At 32.5% G+C, this 20,714-nt stretch overlaps 6 protein-coding genes across 16 annotated transcripts; 3 read left to right on the top strand and 3 right to left on the bottom strand.

Moving 5' to 3' along the window:
- Window positions 1-424: 424 nt before the first annotated feature.
- LOC107263557 (protein Asterix) lies at window positions 425-1,536 on the bottom strand. Its single transcript, XM_015730885.2, has 2 exons — window positions 1,357-1,536; window positions 425-974 (listed from the first exon to the last, which is right to left on the bottom strand). Exon 2 carries the CDS (start codon window positions 971-973, stop codon window positions 641-643), a length of 333 nt encoding a protein of 110 aa, XP_015586371.1. The 5' UTR covers window position 974; window positions 1,357-1,536; the 3' UTR covers window positions 425-640.
- A 1,127-nt stretch (window positions 1,537-2,663) lies between these two features.
- On the top strand, window positions 2,664-6,007 carry LOC107263802. 2 transcript variants are annotated; one of them, XM_025081027.1, is made up of 5 exons: window positions 2,664-3,245; window positions 3,442-3,572; window positions 3,675-3,836; window positions 4,181-4,249; window positions 4,466-6,007. In XM_025081027.1, the coding sequence occupies exons 1-5, from the start codon at window positions 3,119-3,121 to the stop codon at window positions 4,628-4,630; spliced, it is 654 nt and encodes a 217-aa protein (XP_024936795.1). In that variant the 5' UTR covers window positions 2,664-3,118; the 3' UTR covers window positions 4,631-6,007. The 2 variants fall into 2 exon arrangements, with proteins under 2 accessions (XP_024936795.1, XP_015586885.1); XM_015731399.2 differs by having other exon boundaries at window positions 2,676-3,245; window positions 3,334-3,572.
- Window positions 6,008-7,263: 1,256 nt separating this feature from the next.
- On the bottom strand, window positions 7,264-11,046 carry LOC107263799 (DCN1-like protein). Its single transcript, XM_015731393.2, has 6 exons — window positions 10,909-11,046; window positions 10,028-10,183; window positions 9,180-9,393; window positions 8,797-8,965; window positions 8,441-8,654; window positions 7,264-8,356 (listed from the first exon to the last, which is right to left on the bottom strand). The coding sequence occupies exons 2-6, from the start codon at window positions 10,028-10,030 to the stop codon at window positions 8,192-8,194; spliced, it is 765 nt and encodes a 254-aa protein (XP_015586879.1). The 5' UTR covers window positions 10,031-10,183; window positions 10,909-11,046; the 3' UTR covers window positions 7,264-8,191.
- A 364-nt stretch (window positions 11,047-11,410) lies between these two features.
- Window positions 11,411-13,163, top strand: LOC107263801 (putative nuclease HARBI1). Of its 6 annotated transcripts, XM_015731398.2 has the most exons (4): window positions 11,411-11,549; window positions 11,756-11,943; window positions 12,025-12,624; window positions 12,957-13,163. In XM_015731398.2, the coding sequence occupies exons 1-3, from the start codon at window positions 11,545-11,547 to the stop codon at window positions 12,219-12,221; spliced, it is 390 nt and encodes a 129-aa protein (XP_015586884.1). In that variant the 5' UTR covers window positions 11,411-11,544; the 3' UTR covers window positions 12,222-12,624; window positions 12,957-13,163. The 6 variants fall into 6 exon arrangements, 4 of the variants coding, with proteins under 4 accessions (XP_015586884.1, XP_015586881.1, XP_024936796.1 ...); XR_003058559.1 differs by lacking the exon at window positions 11,756-11,943 and having other exon boundaries at window positions 11,416-11,549; XR_001536768.1 differs by lacking the exon at window positions 11,411-11,549 and having other exon boundaries at window positions 11,556-11,947.
- Window positions 13,152-14,044, bottom strand: LOC107263800 (myb/SANT-like DNA-binding domain-containing protein 3). The gene is made up of 2 exons (XM_015731394.2): window positions 13,442-14,044; window positions 13,152-13,377 (listed from the first exon to the last, which is right to left on the bottom strand). The coding sequence occupies exons 1-2, from the start codon at window positions 13,725-13,727 to the stop codon at window positions 13,172-13,174; spliced, it is 492 nt and encodes a 163-aa protein (XP_015586880.1). The 5' UTR covers window positions 13,728-14,044; the 3' UTR covers window positions 13,152-13,171.
- Window positions 14,045-14,200: 156 nt separating this feature from the next.
- On the top strand, window positions 14,201-19,475 carry LOC107263673. Of its 5 annotated transcripts, none has more exons than XM_015731137.2 (7): window positions 14,203-14,682; window positions 14,963-15,188; window positions 15,292-15,467; window positions 15,636-15,938; window positions 16,046-16,237; window positions 16,364-16,593; window positions 16,675-19,475. In XM_015731137.2, exons 1-7 carry the CDS (start codon window positions 14,625-14,627, stop codon window positions 17,704-17,706), a joined length of 2,217 nt encoding a protein of 738 aa, XP_015586623.1. In that variant the 5' UTR covers window positions 14,203-14,624; the 3' UTR covers window positions 17,707-19,475. The 5 variants fall into 5 exon arrangements, with proteins under 5 accessions (XP_024936785.1, XP_015586622.1, XP_015586623.1 ...); XM_015731138.2 differs by having other exon boundaries at window positions 14,204-14,682; window positions 16,882-19,475; XM_015731136.2 differs by having other exon boundaries at window positions 14,202-14,682; window positions 16,409-19,475.
- Window positions 19,476-20,714: the final 1,239 nt, after the last annotated feature.

The raw sequence follows: 20,714 nt of genomic DNA, 5'->3' as shown, positions 1-20,714 counted from the left end.
TTCCAGTTATCGATTGAAATACCGACGTTACGAATGTACCGAAAGATGAAGACTTGTGAAGACGTTCTAGAAAGTGGTAGCAAGTTGGCGAACATATGTAGGTCGGTAACTATAAAATTATTGGGAAATAAATACTTTGGAAATGATTGACACTTGTTATTAAATATGAGACAACTGAATATTGAATCTTTTTAGTTTCAGTTTTATGTCATAAATCTTTTAACTAGAATTGAGCTAATGTTGCAATTGCTTCAAGCAATGTCAAAAGTGAAACAGTTTGTAACTGATACACAGTTAGAATCTAGAGCCAGCTCATTTAGAAAAATATTAGAATAGGTTCTGAAATTGTTCATGATTGACGCATTAAAGTGGTGAGTCATTTTTGCTACCACAGAAAATTTGGAGGAAAAATTATATTCAAATATATTGTACAGGGAATCATTGATACTTTTATTTCTGCAATGTTTACATTAAAATGCATTAATTCATAAATTTACAAATATCTTATAAAAGTCATTAGTGTGAAGCTCCTTGCAAAAAATAGTATTCATAATTGGTAGCTGTTCTCATATTTCAATATTCAATGGAGCAATCTTGTTTGTAATAATGATCTCGATTACGTTAAACCATATGTAACAAATTATTGTATGGCAGTAGCCCAAGGTGGTGTCATAGGTTGTGGGTTTTGTAAATAGGACATAACAACAGCAGATATAGATAACATAAAACTACTTAAAATTTGCTTTGTATCATCAGTAATTCTAGAATTGGCAAAGCTAATGCAAGAACAATATAAAGCTACCCATGCACACCATTTTAATCGCATCATTAAACCACACATGCTAAAAATCATTCCTAATATATTCATGTAGTCAGGAGTTAAATCATCTCCAGGCTGAGCTTGACTAGTTGCTAATGATGGTTTGTATTTAACTTCCTTGTCAGGACGTCGTGGATCGGTTGAACTGTTCATTCTGAAAACATGTAAAGTGCTTAGTGATAGACATACTTAAATATAAAATGTTAATAATATCTGATAGATGAACACCAAGAATATATATATATATATATATATATATATATATACTATATGTATATATCTTTGAGTTGATGCAGTTAGTATAAAGTCATAAGAAAAAGAAGAAAGCATGTTAACTGACTTCTCGTTCAATGTGATATAAACTGAAAAGTAGACTGAACTATGTGCATTGTACACAATTCATTATAAAAAATAATAAACACTTATTGAATGTTTAAAGGCACCTATATTTGCTATAAACTTAAAATTAACCTTACTGCTGTATTGATAATCTTTATAACTAAATCATTTTTAATAAAATATAACTAAGAACTTACATGAACTGGAATTAAATTTTCTGTAAGATAAATATGTTGAAAAAATTAATATTTTACACGTCGGATATTTCTTGAGTTTTATACTTATAAAACGGTGCCGTTCATAAGATTGTGAGTAATTTACTTATGGGCACTGAAATATAAGTACCTTGGAACGCGTATGCTGTATTTCTGAGGTAGTCCGGTGAGCGCGCAGCTGTTTCGCTCACTTCATGTACCAGGTTGTCCTTTTTAGATTGAACTGCGCATGTGGTGTATAACCCGTGCAAAAATGTTGTCTCGCCTGGTCTCGCCCATGATACAAATAGACGAGGTATAACCACTAGCGAACGTATTTTCGTCATGCAACAACAACGTCACCGCGACAGAACTCTTAATTTAAATAGCAGAGAGGTATAAGGAGATTCACACGCTACGGTTTCAGGCAATACCAAGAGCATGGCATTAAATCGTAGCAGCAAATCCGGGAGTAGGATTTTGTGATCATCGCCTCCGTCGACAATACGAATCCCGTCGTAGCCGAGCTAAACGTAAACACAAACGTATAGCTTGGCGGGCAGAGGTTCTCCGCTACTCACCGCTGGTTCCCAAAGCAACCCTTAGAACGAGACCGGGAAATATAGAACTTCTCAAGAACTATTGAAAAAGCCTATTGTTGAAACATTTTTAAGACATTTTTAAGAAAGTGCAGTTCCAACTTGACACCCGTGTTGCACTTCAATTTTTACTAAATATTATTGGATCTTGATTTACTTTCAAAATTTATTCACAATATAAAATTGAGGCTTAATCAAAATCTTGCAGAATATACGGAGTAAAGTAAAAAAGTAAAAAAGAGTAAAAAATACACTTTTTTGCTATAAAAACATTTCAATTAATTTTTTTTTAAATTAATTGCAACATTGTATTGCAGAATTGCAGTTGTGATCATTACTTGGAAATATCAAAACTGTGAATATTTTAAACTGTACATTGTTTTAATTGCAATCTAATGTGAGAATAAATCTTAACTGATATTACCTTTCTGTTATTACAATATTAATTAATTATTTCAGTAACCTAACTATTGAAATATTTCAAAAACCTTATTGCTATGCGAACTGTCAGTTTACGCTTATGGGAATCGGTCACAGTCACATGTCATTTTTTGAAGAGGCCACACCGCCGTGTCGGCTACTTGCGGCCAACTTCTGCTGGTGCGTTTCTACTGACTAACCCTGTATATATATATTACGTCAATTTAACATGATTTTACAGCTTTTTCAAAATATATAAGGTATTACGTGAAAAACTTTGTGAATCATTGACCAATTTTATTGACATTTCAAGAACGATTTGTTATGACAGCTGTCATCATTATACATTCAAAATACACTAATCAGATCACGTTCCGAAATGCATGTGCACTACTGCGAGCAATTTCGAGTCTTATATTCCCTGTACGCATCTGAGAGAAACACAACTATTCTCAGAGTACTCAAAGTTAATTTTGGAACGTAGCATCAACCATTATTTGTCAGCAATTTACTCTTTTGTTTCATAGTTGGCATTTTCGCCATAACTCAGCTTACATCGTCTGAAAATGCCGATCAAATCCGCGATCCTGATTCACACCAGCCAATCATGGCTACAAAAATAAGTTAAATTACTTTCGGACCTTTTCATAAAACATGTGTAAAAGTATATAAAGCAAAAAATGTTTTCCCGAGTTAAAATTAAATGTTCGAGGAGTCACGCAGCAAACCAATTTTAATACTCAGTTATGAACTTACCACCATTATTTGGTTCCCACTTTCCATCGTTCTTAAAGGATTCTTTTCAAGACAAAATAGATATATACTGGTATCACCCGGAATTTTCCCAAAGCCGTTACCCACCGGGTCAAGAAAGTAAAAACCTTACATGGCCTCATTTATTTAATTCTTATTGTGCATGTTAATTCCCATTTTAATTAATATATTTATCATGTATAATTAGTAAGCGAAGCCTGCACTCTAATATGCATACTCGTAGCTCAACGAATAGCTCGATCAGGATTAATCATTTGGAAGGTGGAAACTTGTCCTGAATTAAACGTTCTTATAGCAGAAGCAATAGTCGAAGGCAATGCAACTCATGATTGGATAGTAAAAAAAGCGCTCGTACCTCATCCATATCTTAATACCGAAGAAGCTCTTAAATTTGGACGCAAAAGTTTATATGTATTAAAAGAATGGGTAGGTGATTACTGTGCTTAACATGTAGTCAAATCTGAAATTTACCATTAGTACAGATATACTTGTATATTTTATTGTAACATTGCGTTTCTGTACATGCAGAAGTTTCGCATATTTCATGACGATATTGGATCAAGTTTGTACCCAAACATAATGAGTTTCCTGTACAAGTGGAACGCAGATCCTAAATCAGATAATTTATTTATGCTACTTATCACGTGTGGACGCACCATTCTTTTAATATTTCAGCAACAAACTTTTAAGGTGCGCTATGTTCCATTAACCTTCTTAGTGCCGGACGACAATATATCGTTGCGTATGCGATGGCACCTTATTCTTCGCCTGGCGAGAAAGCTCTATCACAAAATAAATGTTGAAATACAATTAGCATTACATTATTCTCTCTTCCTTCTGTAATACGTTGTTTTTTGAATTATGTAATTATCATTTTTAGTTTAATTTTTATGACCTTTTTCCCAACTCGTAAAATTCGTAAAATTCGTCCGGTTATTCTCGCTTAGGCACCGGTTTTTCGCCCGGCACTAAAAGGGTTAAGTTGCCATTGAACTCTACAGGGTGTTCATTTTTATAATGTTTCATGATTTTAGGTCACATTGTTTGATTCTCATGGGCATAGCACTAACGAATACCCTCAGCGTGGATTAGTAGTCGCTCAGGTAATAAAAAAAAAGGTTTTATCAGTATAGGCGTTTTTAGTATTTACCATAGACATTTGTGCCGTTTTAGCTTTATATCATAATGTGATAGTGTGAAATGTTTTTCTTATCAAATTTTTAGATAAATAAGTATGTAAGATGTTATAAATCTATAATTAATTTTTTTTTATACTTTCTGCACTTTGAAGAAGTTTAAATAATTTTTTTTTTCTACAGGTGGATACAGATAATTTGCATATTTTATGTAATTGGTACGTAAATACTGTTTTGCATGAATGTTACAATGCACAAGCTAATCAATATGAATTAGCTTTCTTATACCCAAAAAATTCTCTCTGTGAATGCCAAGGATATTACAAGAATTATACACACGATAATTAATAATTTATGAAAAAAGCTATTGAAATAACATTAATCCTATAGTGCATTTGGACAACGGTAAAGATACTTTTTTTCTTTCTAAACAGAAGCAATATGGAGAAAGAAACAGAAAACTTTGAAATCAATAAAAATAGAATAATAGAAATGATCACAAAATAAAATATTTGTATGCATCATTGTATATAACATTAAATATTAAAAAATGAGGATATATATGAGTTATAACAGCATTGCGGCAATAAAGAAGACTTACTTTAACCCAATCCTTTAGAAATTGACATTCTTTCATTGTTCTGTGTTCTTTTTAGTATTCTGACTAGACAGAGTAAGTATCATCAAGACGGACTACTTCCTAATAATTCATGTCAAGGTACCAAACAAAGTAATCTTGTCTAGATATGTGGAAATATTTGAAGTGTACAGGAGGTATAAGGTACAAGTAGGATAAGGTCTCCCAAGTCTTGCATCAGTCTAAAGCTTATTCTTTAAAAAGTTACAAAAATTAACAAGAAGCTTACATTATATGACGTCACAATGGTTTTCCTCTTTGGACAAAACTTTCGTTAAATATAACGATTTAAACCTTTTGATGGATTAGCTCGAACGGTTTAGACTAATCTAGAAAAAAGATTGGCTAAGTTTGAATTTACAATTACAAGGTAAATCTGGGTCTTGAATATAAAAAACAAACAATAAATATATGACATGTACCGATTGATTAACATCCGTGAGTAGTTAAGTGGTTCGGTTATGGCTATGAACTATGCTAGATTTTTTATACAGTTGCTCAGTTAAATGCTACTTTATTCCAAATTAAATTTTTTCAAATTATGTTTAAATTATCTAACTTTAGTTTGGACCTAAAGATATAGATCTGTCACAGTACAACTTAATTTTCGATTTAAAACTTTCTACTCTAGATATTTTAAATATAGAATTAAATATGCTTTGGAAGTAAGATAGAAACAGAACATTTCAGCGGTACCGTGCAAGTCAATTTTAATATTAAAAAAATATTATTATAATTTAACACGGCAATTATTTTTATAACGAATGTTATGATCTCTTTACTATGTAGCGCACTTTCCATTCAAATACTTCAAAGGCTACATAAAACGATATTCTTTCAAAAATAGTAGAAGTAAGCACAGATAAAGTTTCTATCCTACACCGTTAGTAATGCTTTTTTCAATTCTGAAATAATAGTGTTTTGTCGCAAGCAGTCTTAAATTGGTTTGGATAAAATAAAAACGTCTACAATAAAAAGGTTTACGGTTATGAGAAAGAATTTTAAAAATTATTAAATTTCAATCAAAGACAATCTTACAATGACAATAAGTTACACATAATGTAGCAGTGTCTTACGATTTTATTTCACCGAATCAATTTAAATTAGAGACAGAATAATCTTACATATATATTTACATTATATACAATCTTGTTCGATGCTTCTAAAACTTTGTTTACACAATGCTGAAACTGGATGCCGATAAAAATATTAGTTATTTCCCCCCGAACAAAAGTAATAGCCGAAATCACTGTACATTTTTGAAATTGTTTGAGTATTGCGCAAATCGTATCATGCAATATTATTTAAATATTCCGTGTCTTATAACATGAAGACGCCAGAAATATTCATTTTTGATCTGCACTTGACGTTTTCTTATAAAATATATGGGCTCTTAAAAATATCTCGTTAATGGACAATGTGTTCTAGAATTTTGTATAATGGTTTGCTTTGCTTGCCATCGAATATATATGTATGTACATTTACGTATGTCCCCATAGATATTTTAATATCTATACACATATACATACACACATCTTTAAAAGGTTACCCGACTATCGTCATACATAATAACAAGATTGTTGGTTTTTTAAAATTTTCAAATGGAACAAATTTGAATAAAGTTTGCGTCTTTCAGTTTTCGTGACATCTACTTTAGAAGATATATATGATGATATGATCTTCTTTACTCGTTTTGACAATGAGCAAAATCGACGATCACAACGTATTGGTCATGTTACAAGAATTACCAGTACATTTTTAAAACCAACTGTCACTGTAACAGAACTGTTAATAAAATTCTGAGTGATACTCTACTATACGCACATGAAAGTGTATGGAAAACACGAGTGCATAACTCTATAGATTAATAATTTTCGAAGGACTTATATGTATGTACAGTTTTCATATATGTATGTATATATATTATATCATGTATGAATAATACAACGTTCGGTTCCTTTTAAGTCATATTTATGGAAGGAAAATCCTCATTCTCAATACTCCAGAATACTAATTAGTTATTAATTTTATGTGATCTAATAAATTATAAAACTTTTGTATATCACGAAAATCTATCCATATGCGATCTCTATAAGTTCTTCTTTATTAACAATTTACTATAATTATGTGAGACAAACTTCTTTAGATTTTTTTAGTACCACACCAGCATGTGAATTGAGTGTAACTTAAATAATTTATATTTATAATCACGTTATGGATTACTGTTAGTATTTTTTATCGACATAACTCTATTCTAAAAAACATATTCATCCAGAAAATGTGTACAAGTTTTGAAACACGTAATAGTTTAGCGCCTATGCAGCCAGAAATGAAACTCAATCGGTTAGTTTATAAAAAAAATTTATTTTATCTATCGCCTCAAGTATTTTATCATCGTAATTTATACATTGGTATGTGATAGCGTAGAAAAAGCAAACCTTTCTCTTTTTCCGTTGTCACCATTTTAGGATAATGGAAGAAAGAATAAAATAAGTGTAACGATGCTAGGGTACCTCTATTTTTAAAACAGAGCTTTCATATTTATCCTCACGTTTTTGTTTGTATTTTACAAGTGTAGTGTGGTTAAAGTAATCATATCTTAACGAGCTTCAACAACATAATCTCTATGAATTACTATCTACAGAAACGTATAAACAAATTTATGTAAAATTAGCTTTTGAAGCCGCGTTTATTCAATTAACCGAATAACGTGACTATAGAATTTCAATCAAAATCCTTTGCACATACCGTTGGTAGTTGAGCATAGTTTTCTTTACTAAAGACCTATCTGTGGCAACTCGTATAGTACTCAAAATGTTTATACACAAATGAAGTGCAGTTAAGTTCATATAATAACAGAATATTTGAATCACAATGATAAAGTTTCTTCAGTAAATTGCATAATAAAAGGAAGTACATTTGATAGTACTAAAACCTGATGCAGGTTATATATTCCACAGAAAAATGTGTCAAGTTATAATTATAAAGATTACAGCGCATTAAGGAAACTGGAAAATATAAACGAAAAAATTCAATCTACCTTCTACTCTCTAGATCCTTTAGTGTAAGAAATGATTTGCAAATATTCTGCTAATAATTTTCTTCAGAGACGTTACAGTATAAACAACTGCACTGTGTACAAAGCAATATATTTGCAATCCAGCTGCGATAAAGAACTCATCCTCTTTTTAGTTCGATGTTCTTTGGGAAGTGCTGATGTTGCAGCAAGTAAATATAACTGACTCGAATATGAACATTTTAGTGAAATCATGTTAGAGAGTCTGACGCACCCGAGGCTGTGCCCATTCTACGAAATCGTCGATTAAAACTGGCCAAGCACCTTCTTCGTCATAGTTACTCATATCAGGATTGATCATAAGTGCGAAATCTAGAAGCAAATTCCACGTGTCTTTTGGGATTGATCTTTTGTGATGTTCCTGAAAACAAATAATTGAATCAATTAAATTGTACATAATTGACACTGAATATTTTAGAAAAATTTGAGAAGGTCGACCATATACCTGTAGAAACTGGCACCACAATGATAAAAATTTGAATTTGTCATCCAACACAATATTCCAATATGCAATTGCCATATCCAGATCCAAACCTTTTTGTCCAGAATTTTTTGCATAATTAAAGGTGAAATGATAAAAATCTTTAAATTTGTGGGAATCCCTTAGTTCGCTTTCTAAACTGCTTAAGCGTGCTTTAAGTTTATCAATACTATCCACACTACAAAAAATATATATTTTGAAACATTTTAATATTAAACATACAAGGAATCCTAATATCGTATCAAAGTATTCAAATATCATACAAAATATTATCTTTTTATTTATTAATGAAAGATTTGGTTTAAGATAATAACACATACCCTAAGTCAATCATGCCATTTATAAATTCATCTTTTGTAAATTCGCATTGAGTTTCTGCTCGAAATTTCCAGGCTATAATTAATACTAATTTGCTTTCTGGGCTCAAGTTCAAATCATCAAGAAATTTCATTATGCCATCTGCTGTAATTTTTTCCGGTTCGCTTGGATCTGCCATGATAAGGTTCAAACATATAATTTTACATATATGATACATATTATACAAATTATTTTACTACATCAAAAACATTATTTATATTCAATGGCTATTACACACTGATTTAAATATATTAATACCATAGATATGCTATACAGGAATTATATCTATTAGTTAAGAATGGTTGTAAAAGATATAGATAATAAATTATTTAGTGCAATACATTACCCTGATATCGATTGAATAGTATTTCAACTTTTTTCTTATCTACAGAGGTTTTAGGTTCCTTATAATATGCATCTGGATTTTGAAAATAGTTATCACTTGCTAGATCTAGCTTCCAATCATTCAATGTCAAACAATATATAGCAGTTTGCTCTCCAGTTTGTGTGAATGTTATAAATTTCTTAACTTTGTCTCGTTGCGAGAATTTTAATTTATGCTGAAATATTAACATATATGATTTAAAGTGAAACAGAGTGTTAAATATTTTATTTATCAGTGTTTGAATATATATTCATAATGCATCCTGCCTCATAAATAAAGAAATATTACACTTTGTGATAATTAAACAACTGCATTGTTATACATACAATCTGTTTGATATATATGTCACAAAACCACAATTACTTTCCCAAAACAATTGTTAACAGTTCCAAACAACAGAACCAAAATGAATATAAAATTTTGTAATATTTAACGAATGTTGTTCTTGCAAAACCATTAATAACGAATAAAACATTATGTGTTGGCAGGTAGTTGAAGAATTTGATAGACGTATTAAAATTATCTCTAAGAACTTGTACTTATTAATAAAGTTGCACAAATTTATAATAATCAAACTGTCTATTAATATATTTATATCCAGTTTAAAAAAATGCCTGTTCTAGAACGTGCTTTTAAAATTTTGATTAATAATTGCATCCAAAAAATTATTAACGTTGAAAGTGAATAGGTTATTTCACTACGTCAAACGTATGATATATTGAAGGCATTCTATGAAAGTACGTAGTTCGATATCACACAGTTGATCGTTTCCACATAATTCACATTTTGCAAAGCTTTGGTAATCTTACCATTTTAATTAGTTTTAGGCCCCCGATAGCCAAAATATTATTCCCCTCACACTACACTTGACATGAATATGCGCATGTTCCATGAAGTAATTGGAAAATGCAGATACATACTTCGGAAAATATGGTATGAACATTACCATTCAGTGTAGCCAACATCTGGAATAATATCAAGTATTAAAATGCATCACCTGTGTGAAGTTGGCCGGCCAACTTTAATTTATAAATATTAGGTCCGTTCGTGCAAGAGTTTGTACGTGCTCCGAAGCACTATAGGAGGTCGATTGTGTAACTCTAATGTAGTGAAAATACGAAAAGTGAATAACTGTTATCCAATCGCGTGTTAGGTTCAAAAGAAGATAAGCACAGCGATTGGCTAACAGTTATTCACTTTTCGTATTTTCACTATATTTGAATAACACAATCGACCCCTAGGTGCTTCACAAATGAGCAGAGAGTGCTGAGAGCATTTTGTATCTCGATCAAAAGCATGCAATAAACAGAGAAGACAGTGATGCATTATACGCTCTCGCCCCATTTTCGAACACACCTATAGTGCTCCAGTGCAATAAAAGCGCTTGCACGAACAAACCTTTTTTTCTTATTCCAATAGTATGCTAGTCGGGGTGCGTTCCGAAATATATTGACCGTATTATAACGTAATTACATCTCTCTTAGTTGCGTATGGATGAATAATCACTGCAACTCTTATCTCCGATTCAAAAGGAAAATTACACACAAAAAACCGATGCGATGCCACTTAAATAAAATTAAACAATCTAATTTTAAAGTTAGACAAATAAAGAATTGGTGATTTAAAATATTAGAGTTTAATGGACCAATTCACCTAAAAGTTATGAAAATTTTTAACTTGATGACAATACCTCTGGACAAGTACAAAAACTGAAATGTTTGCACAAGTAAAATTTTTTTCATAGTTAAGTTCAATAGTATAAATATTTTCACTCTTTTACACTTGTTGAATTTATGTTTCATCACTATATGAAATTGGTTCCACAAGGTCCAATTCTCTTTGTAAAAAGACTTTCTCCGGTTTAAGTGTAGGAATTTCCAATGAAAAATCTTTCACAGGAGATATACTAACGTATACAGTCAATTTTTGCTTATGTCGTAACTTTTTTACTGAATTTATTTGTAACTCCTGTGAGATTTTTAAATGCAAATTCCTACCATTGTGATTCAAGCAGGCACGATGCACTTTCTGGTCATTCTTGCTTCTTTCAATTCTAATCATGGTATATTACACATTACGAACCAAGCTGTAGGTTACGTATTCAAGAAAGAGATAACTGCGCACGTGTAGTGCTACCACGTGATTCGCTCTTTCAACACTAACGCCCGTTTCCTCCGACGCGATTCAGTGTTGAACCTAGTTTAAACTCAGGTTACTGAATTTTTATATTCCTTCAACCATTGAGCGGAAGATGACCGGCGTTTAACTTAACGCCCGATGTCGAGCGTTCAGAGACGTGAACGTCGTTCAAATACAATTATGTGGTATGAGGTGTGTGTGTCAATGTATTATTATAACATGTTATCGTCTTCCGATGATGAAGACATTATAGATTTTATTAACAGAAGAACGAAAAAATTTAAAACTCGCCATAATTAATTTGAAGAATTAAATGATATAGAACTATAGTTGCTCACTTTACGATTATACGCAACGGGATCCCGGTATATGTCTGTAGCAGATTTTTCTGGTTTAAGCACAACTTCTGCACATCGCATTGCTTCTCGTGTAACGAATGTCCTTGCTAGATTACGACCACGTTTTGTGAAGCGCTCTTCAACAAATGAGGAAATTCGTCAGCAGCAAGAACAGTTTTACAGAATCGCAAGGTTTCCAAAAATCATTGGCTGCATAGACTGCACATATTGCCACGTAAAATCCTTCGGAAAGTAAAACCTCTTTATTGAATATTCTACATTGAGATAAAAAATTGTATTAATATAGTTTACATTTTAATTTTTTACAGGTAGAGAAGAAGCAGAACTTTTTCGATATAGAAAGGGTTACTTATCAATTAACGTTCAAGCAGTTTCAAACGCCAACATGGAAATAACTGATATCGTCGCTCGTTGGCAAGGATCCGTACACGACAGCACAATTTTCAATAACAGCCGACTCTGCGAAACATTTAAGCAGGGTCATTATGGAGATGCCATTTGCTAGGTGATAATGGTTATCCTCTAAAACCATATTTATTGACATCTCTTTTAAATCCACAAAAGAACCAGAAGAGCAGCAGAACAACGGTATAATGAATCACACATACGCACAAGGAACACAGTTGAACGTTTATTTGGAATTTGGAAGAGAAGATTCCCTATTCTAGCGCTAGGTATACGATATTCAATGGAACGAACTTGAAGACAGTTGTAGCAACAGCTGTGTTGCATAATATTGCCTGTCGCATAGCAGATCCTGTGCCAGTGAACGATCCAAATATTAATCTACCTGCAGATTGGGATAATTTGATAGAGTATGAGAACATTCCTCCACTAAATGTACCTCAAAATGAGCATGCACAAAATGCATTTGTTCGGAATAACCTCATACATAATTTCTTTCAAAGGTAAAGTTATACATTATCTATTTTCTCCATTGATTGAACCTACAAAGAATTTACCTTAACCCTGTAAAGCCCAAATTTTATGTCTCAGACAGTTGGGATATGCTTAGCTGTTCTAAGATGTATCTGCCTGGAGGCGGATTTGGACATTATAGAGTTAACATTTAAGTATTACTTGTATAAAAATTCCATTTATTTTCTTAAATAATATTCGATTCCAATACAAAAAAGTCAGTGTGTTAACATAGATATTTCAGTCATAGTGACGACATAGTTTTCTTAAAATTACAAATTATATTTATTCCAATGATATAGTAATATTTGCTTCTCCACAGGTTGTAAAAGTCTGGAATCAAGTCGACACTTGATAACTCGAATTATAAATAACAGAAGGAATTCAAGGACATTCACCAAAAGATTGAATTGTACATAAAATTGATTTTGGAAATAATTGTTTTGTAAAAATTGGAAAACCATGATTTATGATAAGTAACAAATGTTGAAAAAGGTTTTAATGAATAAAGCTGTCATGATTTGTGTAATCTTATCTTTATTCTGTTTCGTTTAGTATTCCCAACATGGCATTTTTAGTTTTTTCCCGGATTAAGATGGTCTTTTTGATTTCTAATTCTGTTTTTAAAATGTCTATTTGTAGTTTCTCACAAATCAATTTTTTTTCAGCAATCGCCAGTTCAATTGAGTGTTTTTCTGTTTCATCTTTTGCCAGAATTTCATTTAATGCTATTTTTGATTCAGCTAAAAATATAATAAAGCAAGAAATGAAATATGTAGTACTTATTTTACGTGTTTCAATACTTACCCGTTTTTAACACTTCTCTTCTTCTTTCTGCGAAGTATTTTCTTGTTCGTTTTTTGATATTGTCCCAACAATTTCGCAATGCCTGCGTATCTCGATATGTGAAAGTAGAGGCACTGTTAAATTTGTTGGTTATTTCCTCCCAACATTTTTCTTTTTCCTTGATAATTGCACTGTTTGTTCCTTTATTTTCTATTATATGTTTTTTTTCGGTGATTAAATCAACCAACATAAATTTTTCCTCCTCAATGAAATTTGACGTCCGCTTTTTCTTTTTTGTTCTTCCCATGTCGGTATTTTAAGTTATACTATTTATTATTGTTAACTAATGCACCTTGCACACCAAAGTCAACAGGTAGCGAGTAGCAAATCCACGACCAATGTGCAAAGCGTAACAGCCATTAACGTCAGAACTCAGATCCGAAGCATCTTGCCCATTGGTTGTTGCCTGCTGCTCGTTTCCCGCTGCTTTTGATGTGCACGGCCCGTACCACGGCCTATGTTTCCATCATGCAGGGTTGAAATAGAGTTAACCAATCAAGTTAGCTTATTCCGCTCAAATTTCGTTTTTAATTGGTTAACTCTATTTCAACCCTACACGGTAGAAACATATGCACGGGCTTAGTTTCCACCGTGCAGAGTTTAAACAGAGTTAATCAATCATGTATAGAAGCTGAATGGAATTGACCAACGAGGCTGCTAAACTCTGTTTCAACTCTGCACGGTGGAAACAAGGCCACGACGGTGCTACACGTTCGTGATCACGTTCAGCTCGGCTACGATGCGATATGCATTATCGACGGAGGCGATGATCTCAAAATTCTACTCCCGAACTCGTCGCTACGATTTAGCGCCATGTTTTTGGTATCGCCTAAAACCGTAGCGTTGTGTATCTCCCTACTCATCTCTGTTATTATGTCGATAAGTCGTCATTTCATATGTATATCGTGGTTAAGCTTTATACGAGACAATGGCTGTGAAAGAATAAAATTATTTCTAAATAGTTGTATATCCATTGTGTATTTGAAGAAAGTGTTTTTCCTGTTTTCAAAACTTTGAATTCATAAATTCGAATATCATTGTTGATCTTTGTTGTGTCCACTGGTCTGTTGTCATTTTTATGGTGTAATGCAAGTAGATTAGTTTTTGTACTGAATATGTTTTGTTAGTGTTATCATGCTACATAATGCAATATCTCGTTCTGCTTGCAATAATTTTGACATGGATGGCAGACAGGCTGAAATGTAAGTTTCCTCTTTGAATATATTTGGGGTTATGGTTATAATGAGTTGCGTATCAATTATTTTATGCTTTTTTTTTAAATTTTGATTGTCACCTGTCAGATATTTGATTATATTTAATGCTTCAGAGGGTGTAATATAAAAGTTACTGTTAGTATTCTGATTACTCCTGCGTCCCATTTGTTGTCTTATCTAATAGAGTGAGCACTGTTTATGATATCAGCATTAAGTTTTGTGTCACAGGCTGAAATAAATATAGAATATAATTATAATAAATATTTAGGTTCCACAATGAATGGTATTTTGAATCCATGGTCAGGGGGACCTTTGATAAAACTTGAAATTTGGCCTGAAATTATGAATTTTTCTGAACATAAGGTCATATTTCGTAGAAAAAATGAATCTCTTAATATGACTTGCACAGCTGTTTATCAAAATAATGACAAAAAAGATCCACCATTGTTTGAATATACTGTTGATTGGATTATACCTGCTCATATACAGAATGGGTAAGATCCTTAATTAGTAGTTGAATTATTATTCAGTTTTATTATTGTGTAAGTTTCTATATATGATCTTAAGTAATATAACTGTTTATTATTACAATAATAGGAATAGACTTTATAGTGAAGCTAGAGTGGAACGAGGACAAGCTCCAAATACTGCTTGGTTATGGTTTAGTGATCTTACTGAGAAAGATGCTGGTGATTATAAATGTATGGCTGTTGCTTTTAATTCAACTATTCAAAAATCACTCTCCACCAGCATACGATTATCCGTCAAACCCAGTAAGTCTGTTTTGCTTTTATGCAAAGTCCATGCAAAGTTTTTGATCTATAGTTATATAGTTTTGTAACCTAAATAATCACAATGTTTATGTTTCAAAGTATAATTAACATTATTTTAACCATTGATTACCAATGAAATTTTATTGATTTTAAATATTTTATTTGCAGAATATAAACAATGTGGTCCGTTATGGTTTAGATGCCATAATACAATTTGTATCATGAACCGTTTTGTATGCGATGGTAAAAAAGATTGTGACGATGGTGAGGATGAAAGTCAAGCTGCTGGTTGTGGTAAAGATCCTTGTGCTGGAAAAATGTTTTGCTATGGAAGATGCATGCCACCTGAATGGTGTTGCGATCAACATAACTGTACTGCTACTTCGCAATTGGCTCATCCTGAACCATCTCCTGATCATCCACGATTTACGGATATAGGTTTCCTTCAAATAACAATTTACACAGTAATTGGTAAGTAATAATGATATCTCTGATGTAAATCATGGCAATAACGAATGTACATACACACTTATAATAAAATGACAACTGTACTATATGAAATGATAAAATTATTTCAGGATGTGCAATGGCCTTTATGTTCATAGTAACTATATTAGTGATAGCGATATGTAGAGTACAAATGAAAAGAGCAATGAATTCACGATGTTCTCAGCAAATGCGAATTGGTTGTTCCCGCACACGTCATACTGTACCACTCTATGATCTTGATGTGTATTTAAATAGAACAACGGCTGCAAATCGACCTGGAGGTAAGCATAAGATTTCACTCATTGGATTTTGTAAACAAAAAACAAATTCTGTAGACCTAAATAAAACTGGTATAGACCGTTCTTTGCCATAGCAATCCAAGTACGAATGAGAATTTTTATTTTTAGGCGTGAGTTTTATGTATAACATAAACGGTGAAGTACAATTCGTAGGACGCCCTGTAGAGCCGCCACCGTATTCTGAAGTTGTCGCTGTTCCACCAAGAGAAGGTCCTCCACCTCCATATGTATCTTGTGAAAATTTATTGGAGCCTCCTGCAATCCAAAGAACCTCATCATTTCCAAATTCCAATGCATACACTGCAGAAAATTCACAAGCAATAACTAACGAACGTAACGTAAGTAATGAAAATACGGATTCATCGACTACTAGAGTCTCTTCCAGTATTCAATCAGGTGCAAATTTTCCGAATATACAGTGCTTTACGTCCGGTCAAATACCAAGACCTCAAGTACAACCCGGTTTTGGAATATTTAATTTTAATCTTAATTGCGACAATATATCAAACGCGACATTTAACATTTCGGACAACGTTACTTTGAACGCAAGCGGTAATTCTGACTCTAGTAGCACCGGGTCGGCTGGTAGTTTTACAATTGCAAGAAATATCACGTCGCACTCACAGAATTTTGAACCCGAGTACATGGAAACGGATTCTCTGCTGACGGATAGTCATCATAACGTTGATGCGCAACATCCAGTTCAAGTCTCCAGAAATGGCGACAGTCGCTACGTATTTTTAGACAACCGTCGTACGGGACGTTGTGCAAATTCGAGTACGGATGATACTCCTCGACACTGGCGCGAGGTTGAAAGAAGTTTATCCGGAAGTGAAGATCGCACAAGAGCCTATCGTTCCAGAAATTCAGAAAACGAAGGGATTTTTTTGGAAACTGAACATGTCTTCGATCCGATTGATAGTATTTCTAATGACACTAGCAATGCTGCTGCACCCTTGCCATACTTTCTAAATAGTGATTCAACGATTAGTGGCTTTAAAGACTTAGATATTAATCCAAGCTCTTCTACGATGACGGTAGACGAAACTGGTTCCACAGGTCTAGTCAGTAACAAAAGAGACTTAGCGAAGGGACATGTAGAAAAATATGGTATCATATCAAAGGTATCGGCAGATGTAATTAATTCGAAATTAAATGATAACATAGCGGACGTAAGTTTGCTCGTGCAAACTCAAAAGTGCCTCGATAAGAACGCGCATGATGATAATGTTGATAATATCCCGAAATGTGAGAATCTAGATACCCATAAGGATTCTTTGCCAAAGGACGAAAGGGAGACTCTTCTGCCTTCTTTAAATTCATCTTCCAACGATATTCACGATGGCAACAGAGACGCTACTGACGGTGAACAAGCTACACCAATACGAGAGGTTCAACCTTTGGTTTTACCTTTACGTGAATCTTTCATTGGAGTACGAAAGGAGATTTGAAATCCCTGTGCGAAATGAAATTCAGAAACGTGAGGCTACGGTTATACTAAAAATTACATGATTTCACTTTGCTTATCTAATCACTTTTAATCAAAGTGATTAGAACTTATGCTGAAATTTATTCAATTATATTTTGACAATTGGATTTTATGAATTACAAAGATTTCGTAAGAAAAGTATTAACACGAGTCAGACTGTATGAATGTAATATACATTTGATACAAATGCAATTGTGTATACTGTAGTTACACATTATTTTGTAAGTTAACTTCCTGAAAGAGGTATCGTTGCATAAACTTTTGTCGAGGAGATACGCAATGCAATTATTGCAAGAAAAGTTTACATGTGGCAGCAATATAGTTGACAGCTTTCAAACGGTTTCATCGAAAACATTTGTTTGAATTTTTCTTTCACGAGGTAGCATAAGATATTTATGCGCACGCGGTCTGCACATGAATACACTAACTTTATCATTAACAGTTTGCGCATAAGAGTCTAACCGTAGCTTAAGAAATGTAATACATTTTTGTAACAAGAAATGTCGACGATATATCTATTTTACACTTAAGAAGTAGGTGTCTGATCGGAAGAGCATTTTTTATCATTTAATTTACTGAATATGAGTACGATTGAAGAGGTTTCTCTCACAATCAAAATAGCCTATAAGCATACTGTGTTTTTTCGCTAACCACTCTGATATATTGTAATTGCACTTGTTATCAAATTATAGGAAAACGGATACCTATGCCTATTATAGAACTTACAGTATTTTTCGAGTATTAATATCGCCTTTATGGAAAATTAGGTATAAAATTAATTATCGTTGTCCCTCTCTGGTGATGAGATGAATTCTATGAAACCCTACTAATTCCATTTTCCTGTATTGTATAAGCAAAATGATTATCATTGCTATCTTCCGTGTATTCCCTTTAGCGTAGAACATTTTATGGAGTAATTAAGTACGTAATGGCGCATTCAAAAGAATAATGGTTCACATTACGGCGTGAGGTGCATAGGTGGGTCATATATTTTGTCTTGCCTAATTTTACAACAGAGATAGAGAAGCATGGTAAAGCCCGTATTAAGAATTACAGTTAAAACTTTTCATCTCATCACTATAGGGCTAATGAGTACTTGCAAGTGTAGCGTTATTCCCGCATCACGATAATTAGGGGACACCCACTAGGGGAAAAGAAAAACATAAGGGACTGATTAGTGAAATGGGGCCAATAACGTATATTTGATAAGTCTTATTAAATGATTCGAAGTTGCCAATATGTAAATTTTGATGATGAGGCTCATCAAATATGCAATGTCAAATTCGTCATGCTCTCCCAATACAAAGCCCCTTTTTTAATTTAATTAATATAAATACGATTCATGTTTGTTCTCATTATCAGCTGAAAGTTGATTGAAGTTAGTCTTCCTAGTTGACAGTTTCGTGGCTTGTAAGTAAAACATTAGTAACGCAATTTGCAAAACAAAATGTTTTATCCTTTGATTTCTTCAATGTTTAACTCAACGAACAGCATTATTTTATTTGTATCACGTGATAATCTCACCACGCCGATTGACAGAGATCTTGTAGATTGAATCAATATGTTCAGTACATTGTGTTTATTGAAAATATTTTTATATGCTCTGCAATGAATAACTTTGATGCATGTAATTTTGAAATTCTATTATCTTCTCGAAATCGCTATATCAAGAGTCATAGTAGTAGAAAATAGTACGTATTGTAAATAAATTGAAGTGCCGATGGAAAAGTAGAGTTGTATGAAATTAATTTAATACATCGAATAACTACATAAAATAGGCCGTTAATTGTGAATAGATTGAGAGTATTACGGGCAATAATGTCGTAATGATTTCGAAAACTATCAGTCTTTAAAATGGCAGGCAGTAGACTGTAAATGGGTATTCGACCTAATATTAATACATGTAATTAATGCTTATAATAATAGCAATATATTTTGATGACTTTACGTGATCATATTTATGCTTAACATATCATACGAGCAATGGATAAAGATAAAATTAATTTTGGTCTTTACCGTATTGTAAGATTATTTTATGATGAAGCTTCTGGACCAGAATTAATACTATGCTCAATATATATATATATATATATCTGCCAGTAAAAGTTACTGACAAATTCGTACGTCAATTTAATTATTGAAGTTGTGCTATTCTTTCTCTTTTTTTTTTTTCAAAATACAGACGAACAAAAGAGTTCAGTCGGTTTAATTTTTTTTTGTACTATTTTACTATCTATCGATGGCCATCCTTCGGATAATGATAATTTTGTCTATTAATTCGCATGCAATCAATTATAAAGAGAATTCAATTCTGTGTTTGTTATTGATATATGGAAGTATTTGATAGAAACTAACAGTATGATGATTAGGAAGGGTATACTGTTTTCAGTTTTAGGTTCGACCGCATGAAACATGCGGTGCATCTCATTTATGAGCTTTTAATTTGAAAGACATACTGCTGAAAGATAATATGTTATCTCTCAAATATACGTTATTTTCGACATTATGACGCTTCATTGGACATATCGTTAACAAAAGCTTCAAACTTTTACATATAATTAGGTATGAATTTTTTCTTATTAACACTAAACGTACCATCGACCAGTCATTTGACCGTTTTGAAGCCAAAAAAAAAGTTTATAAAAAATTGTCGGTACGTTTAATGTTAACAAATTGACTTATTAATTTTGAAAAAATTCTTTTGTCACCTACCGGCAACTTGTCTTTAGTATGCCAAATGAAGTTATTTTCCCAGAAATGAATAGCGAGGGAGCTTTGTAAGTCTGAATTAATAATTTATCAGGCAGAGTTGCAATAGTGCTTCCACCTATCAATTAAATGGCCAATTTTTCAATGTATGAGCACTTAAAATTGCATAATCGCTAGACATATTTAAAGATTGTTACACGCCAAAATATTTTTCATCGAATGATAAACTTATTGAATCTCTAATTGTTGAAGTGTTAATAG

This window comes from Cephus cinctus, unplaced genomic scaffold (assembly GCF_000341935.2).
Source record: "Cephus cinctus unplaced genomic scaffold, Ccin1 Ccin1_scaffold0160, whole genome shotgun sequence".
Classification (NCBI taxonomy): Eukaryota; Metazoa; Arthropoda; class Insecta; order Hymenoptera; family Cephidae; genus Cephus; species Cephus cinctus.
The sequence above is the reverse complement of the archived record's forward strand: the minus strand, read 5'-3'. Positions and strand labels throughout refer to the sequence as shown.